General features: G+C 38.8%; 1 protein-coding gene across 1 annotated transcript; it reads right to left on the reverse strand.

The window, feature by feature from the left end:
- Nucleotides 1-3,955: 3,955 nt before the first annotated feature.
- Nucleotides 3,956-5,228, reverse strand: LOC149175263 (uncharacterized). The gene is made up of 3 exons (XM_089421095.1): nt 5,120-5,228; nt 4,743-5,042; nt 3,956-4,641 (listed from the first exon to the last, which is right to left on the reverse strand). The coding sequence occupies exons 1-3, from the start codon at nt 5,226-5,228 to the stop codon at nt 3,956-3,958; spliced, it is 1,095 nt and encodes a 364-aa protein (XP_089277221.1).
- Between the last annotated feature and the right edge of the window lie 276 nt (nt 5,229-5,504).

A 5,504-nucleotide genomic window follows, 5' to 3' on the forward strand; every position in this document is an offset into this window, starting at 1 on the left:
ACATCCAAAGACCTATGATGAAAATTTGGTATATATATAGCATTGTTTAACAAAGTAGTCAACACTTCTACTCGTAAGTCCCCATTTGAAAATTTCTCTAGATATTTACCACCTTCACCTTTGGATATTGCATATGGGTAGCAAGGAAGAGTAAGGGAGGATCTTACAAGAGATGTCTTGAGGGTTGAAAATTATGTTGAAAAGATTAGACATATACATATACATGTATAGGGGACACAAGAAAAATATAAGTTCATGCATGACTAGCACAAAATAAACAATTTGTTCAAGGTGGGAGACGAAGTATGGTACAATTGAACAAGAGAGGCTACAACATCGTGAAAACAATATGGAGGCTCTACCATATGGTCCCTTTGAGATACTTGAAAAGGTGGGAGATAACACTTAGAGATTCATTTTAACCCCATACATGCGTATTTACTCAATTGTGAATGCTAAGAATATGAAAGTCTATGATCCTTACATGTTAAACCATGAAGATACATGTTTGAATCCTTCCAAGAGTATTTTAAGTCATCAAACAACATTTTTTTGGGGTAAATACTAAAGCTTTGTCACTTTAGCAATACACCCTTTTTCGTATTCTACACATAGATACCTTTCCAATGGCTCAAGATTGAGAGAAAGAGAGTAGAGGAACCTGCTTACAACTAGGTTTTCTCCCAAAAGAGGTTCTCAATTCACATCTTGTTTCAACTCATGGTTTGTGAGATTTTAATTCATTGTTCTCTATTTTCTACATAATTGTAATTTGCATGTATACACAATAAACAATAATTTACAAATCTAAAAATCTAAAAAGTATTAAACGTTCATAGCATAGATTTCATATTTTTAAGAATAATTTATCATGTTTGTTGTGACAAACTACCCAGTGGAAGCAGTTTACAGATAAGGATGTATTGAGAATTTTACCGAGTTCTATTTACCATAAATACAATTCATAGAAATCATGTTTTGCAATGCAACTAGACATAACTTTAACCATACCTTGATTGTGTAGGGATCAAAGGCCCTAGCCTTTGATGAAATGTCCTCATATTTTCTCTAGAAACAATAAAGGTCTTCGCTTCTTCATCTCCACCTTTAGGAAAAATAAAACTATCACACCCATCATTGGCAATGGTTCCCAATAACTTGTACGTATAATTGAATGTTGTTGTGGGGAAAAATGCCTATGCAGGACGATCCTATCCACCTAAGGTGTGACAGTGCCTTAGCAACAAATAGAGACAGCTATTCTAGTATTCTTCCTTTATGAATTAAGAATGAAGAGAGATGGATGTACTAACCGGTGTCTTCCATTTGTCCCTCGATCCGGTTTCTCTTCTCTTTGAGAGTTCCCAGCTACTTGCCTTCTCGCTCGCCCAGCTTCAACAGGTCTCTGCAAGATCACAAGAAGAGAACACTACACAAAGACATAGATTCATATTCATAACTAGTTCAGGATTAGAAATAAACTAAACATACTAATGCCATCATACATCAAAGATACATCAATATATAGGAGGAACCAAGATAGCTTTATTGATGAATAACAAGGTTCAGGAAGAGATACAACCAACAAGGCTCCAATCCAGCATCTCCTTCCCAGCAAATGGAATTCCTATCTTCACCTCCCTTCAAAGCATTAAGCACCCAATGATTCCAGTCTCAAACCAACAACAATTCTTTGCAATAACAAAATTCCAGCCTCTAGATCTCATGGAGGAGAGATCCATATATAGATGTTTGGAGAGAGGATGAGTCAGCTTGAGATCTGACTAGTGTCCTCTCCCTCTGTCAGTTCTTGCTTCCACTTGGAGATTTGGAACCTCTTACTCATCACTAGTCGAATTCACTGAGGCAAGTGTCATTGAGGAAGATTCTGGAAGCTTCCTGGGTCTTGACACCTTGTTGAATGAACTTGCCACTTGTCAACTCTCGCTCAGCACACCCTGGTAGTGCTTCTACCTGCGTTGCAGTGCAGGTAGCCAGTTCAGACTTTGTATTTCAGCGCAGATAGCTAGTGGAGCCTCTGAACTGATCCTGAATTGACTTGTTTTTGAGCAGTTTCTGGTGGAGAACTTCTGTGAATTGATGTGGTTTGTTAGCCTTGTTCCTCTAGGGGTAGGAACAACATGTTTAGGGACTTTGGATCCCTTAGATTATGGACATTTCATGCTCAATTTTGTAAGGCACAAAAATGTCTATAACAAATGTGAACTCCCATTAGCAATACCATTTCTCCTTGAACCATCTTACAAGTTTCCTTTTCAAATGTAGTAGTTACACCTACATCGCTCACCCTACTTATAGATACCATTTTTCTAGCTAGCCCTTAAACGTGTAGAACACCAAGGAATGTTCTAACCCTTCCATCTTTGAGCATCAAAATTTAGTTTATTTGTCTTGTGATCTTGTTTGTCTAGTCATTTCCAAGGAAAACATCACCTCCATCACACCTTTCATATTCACAAAACTACTTCCTATGTGGAGTCATATGAAAGGAGGCACCTAAGTGGATCAACCATATGTCATGATCTGCATGTGTGCTGGAAGAAGCTAAACACACATCCCCTCCTTCCTTTAAGGAGGTTTTATCTTCTTTGGAGGAACCATCATTATATCCCTTCCCTGTCTCAAAGATTTTAGATCTACAATTCTTCCTGAAATTCTCTTATGTTCCACATTTCCAACACCCCTTTACAAATTTTCCTGGAGATTTAGATATACCTCTAGATTTAGATCTTGCACTTCAGGACTTATTATTGTTTCTACCCTATGAACACCCTTATATATAAGGCATATGTACTCTTATTTTCTATGTTTTTCTGCCTTATCTCCTCCAACAATAGGGATGAGACCACATCATCAAAACATAACGTAGTTACATTACTACCTTTGGCTATAACCAAACTAACCCATGAGTCTGATAAAGAGCATAATAAATTGATATGCTTATCTTCATCAAAATAGAAATTTATGGACTTGCCATGGTACTGAAGGCATTTGGATGACCCATGGCCAAGTCCCCATCATTCATCTTTGGGTTCCACAACTTATTCCACAAGAACAATTTGCTTACCACAAACTTACAATAATACAAAGCGCCCAGCTTGTTTTATAATTTCTTCATTATAGCTTCTCCTAAAACATTTAGTAATACAAATTTGAGAGACACAATTGTATTGTGCTCTTTCTCTTCCAATCCAACTTGGTTTATTATTCTTTCAACGTCTCCATCAACTTAATATCCAGATCTACAACAATCCACTAATTTTTGACTACCTAAAGATATTCCGTCTTGAGTTTCCACAACTCAAAAATTTGCCCATTAAATTTCTCTATCTCTATTTGTGAACCAATCACCATTATTTTCTAACACAAAAATCACCAACCATAGCAACAAGATTTATCATGAACCCAAAATAATGGAACCCTTTGCCATAAAAATGTCTCCTAAGCAAATAACCATTTTGATACCAAGTACAAGTTTTAAATCTTATACAATAATGCAATACATAGAAAAAAATTTAATAAACACAAAATAAAATCAATAGGCATTGCACATTACACAAAGATTTACTAATATAAACACAAATCATTAAAAAGAATATAAACATCCCAATAGGAACCATTTTACCACAAATGAATTTAATTCCAACATCCTATCTTCAGATTCAGTATATACTTTACTGAAAGCTAATAATAAAACATAAACAAACAAGTCCAAAACACGAGTTCAAAAGACTGTAAATGCTATAAATAGGCTGCAACACAAACCACTAGTCTGCCTGCTTGTTATGTGCGTATAATAAGCCTGGGATGAGCTGAATCTGAAATTCCCTGATGGCTCTAACAACCCAACGTCTGATTCCAAGGGAGACAATTCGAAATGGATCACTGGGTTTTACATTACGGTCCATTTTCCTGCTAGTGTCCATTTTCCATTTTAGTCGTCAGGAAAGTTAAGCTTGGCTTTCTTTCCTTTGATCTTTTTAGCCTCTGCATCATACGCCTTGGCGGCTTCCTCTGCCGTATTAAACGTTCCAAGCCAAACCATAAAGCCCTTTCTTGGATCTCGAATCTCCGCAGCCCATTTTCCCGATGGACGCTGCCTGAGACCTCTGTACAAAGTTTTCCTCTTCCTCCCGCTGCCTTTGGCCGAGGAATTTTCGAAATCCTTCAAAGGAGGAGTCGCGTCAGATTCAGCACTTAGCAGAGGAGAGTAACCCTCTGATGAGTCATGCTTTGGTGAATATAAAGGTTTTACCTTGCTGTTTATATTCCGACCAAACAAAAAAACAGGCTGTTCTGTACACGACTTTACTTTCATCCCTAACATTTTCTGGCTAGTGTCCACTTTTACAGAACACGAGTTGTCCGGGAAGTTGAGTTTCGCTTTCTCACCTCTGATTTCTTTTGCCTCCGCATCATACGCCTTGGCGGCCTCCTCTGCCGTATTAAACGTTCCCAGCCGCACCATAATGCCCTTGCTTGGATCTCGAATCTTCGCAGCCCATTTTCCGTTTGGACGCCGCCAGATACCTTTGTACGAAGTTGTCCTCTTCCTCCCGGTGCTTTTGGGGGAGGACTTTTCGAAATCCTTCAGAGGAGGAATCGCCTCATTTTCACCACCTTCAAAACCCAACCAGAGTCAAAATAACATAAAAAAGAAAACCCTGCAAAGCAATAGCAATTTCACCTGAAGAAAATGCAATTTCTAAAATGCAGCTCACCTGACATTTTCTGGCTAGTGTCCACTTTTACAGAACACGAGTTGTCCGGGAAGTTGAGTTTCGCTTTGTCACCTCTGATTTTTTTTGCCTCCGCATCATACGCCTTGGCGGCCTCCTCTGCCGTATTAAACGTTCCCAGCCTCACCATAATGCCCTTGCTTGGATCTCGAATCTCCGCACCCCATTTTCCGTTTGGACGCCGCCTGATACCTTTGTACGAAGTTGTCCTCTTCCTCCCGGTGCTTTTGGCAGAAGACTTTTCGAAATCCTTCAGAGGAGGAATCGTCTCATTTTCACCACCTTCAAAACCCAACCAGAGTCAAAATAACATAAAAAAGAAAACCCTAAGAAAATGCAATTTCTAAAATGCAGCTCACCTGAAGATTCCGACACAGCTCCACCATTGATGAACAACGTATCGAAATCCCTCGGAGTTACACGCAGAGATCCGTTGAGGGAAATAAGATTTGCTTCAGGTCCACACATCCTTTTGTTTTAAAAACAGAAGGTGAAGCAAAGCAAAGCAAAGACCTGATCCAGAAAATACTGATTAGTCACGATGAAATATGGGCTCAATACTGATTAGTCACAAGCTGAACCTGTAGCAACCACCTGATCAACAAACCAAGCTGAAACAGAAGCTCAACTTGTAGCGACCACCTGATCAAGAAAATACTGATTAGTCACAGTGAAATATGGGCTCTGCTTCTGCTAACGCTAAAGCTTATATAAGGAGGAAGAGGACCAAGACCGACATATTTC

The sequence above is a fragment of the Pinus tabuliformis genome, chromosome 4_1, assembly GCF_031772625.1.
Source record: "Pinus tabuliformis cultivar Carrire ecotype Pingquan chromosome 4_1, CPIR1, whole genome shotgun sequence".
Classification (NCBI taxonomy): Eukaryota; Viridiplantae; Streptophyta; class Pinopsida; order Pinales; family Pinaceae; genus Pinus; species Pinus tabuliformis.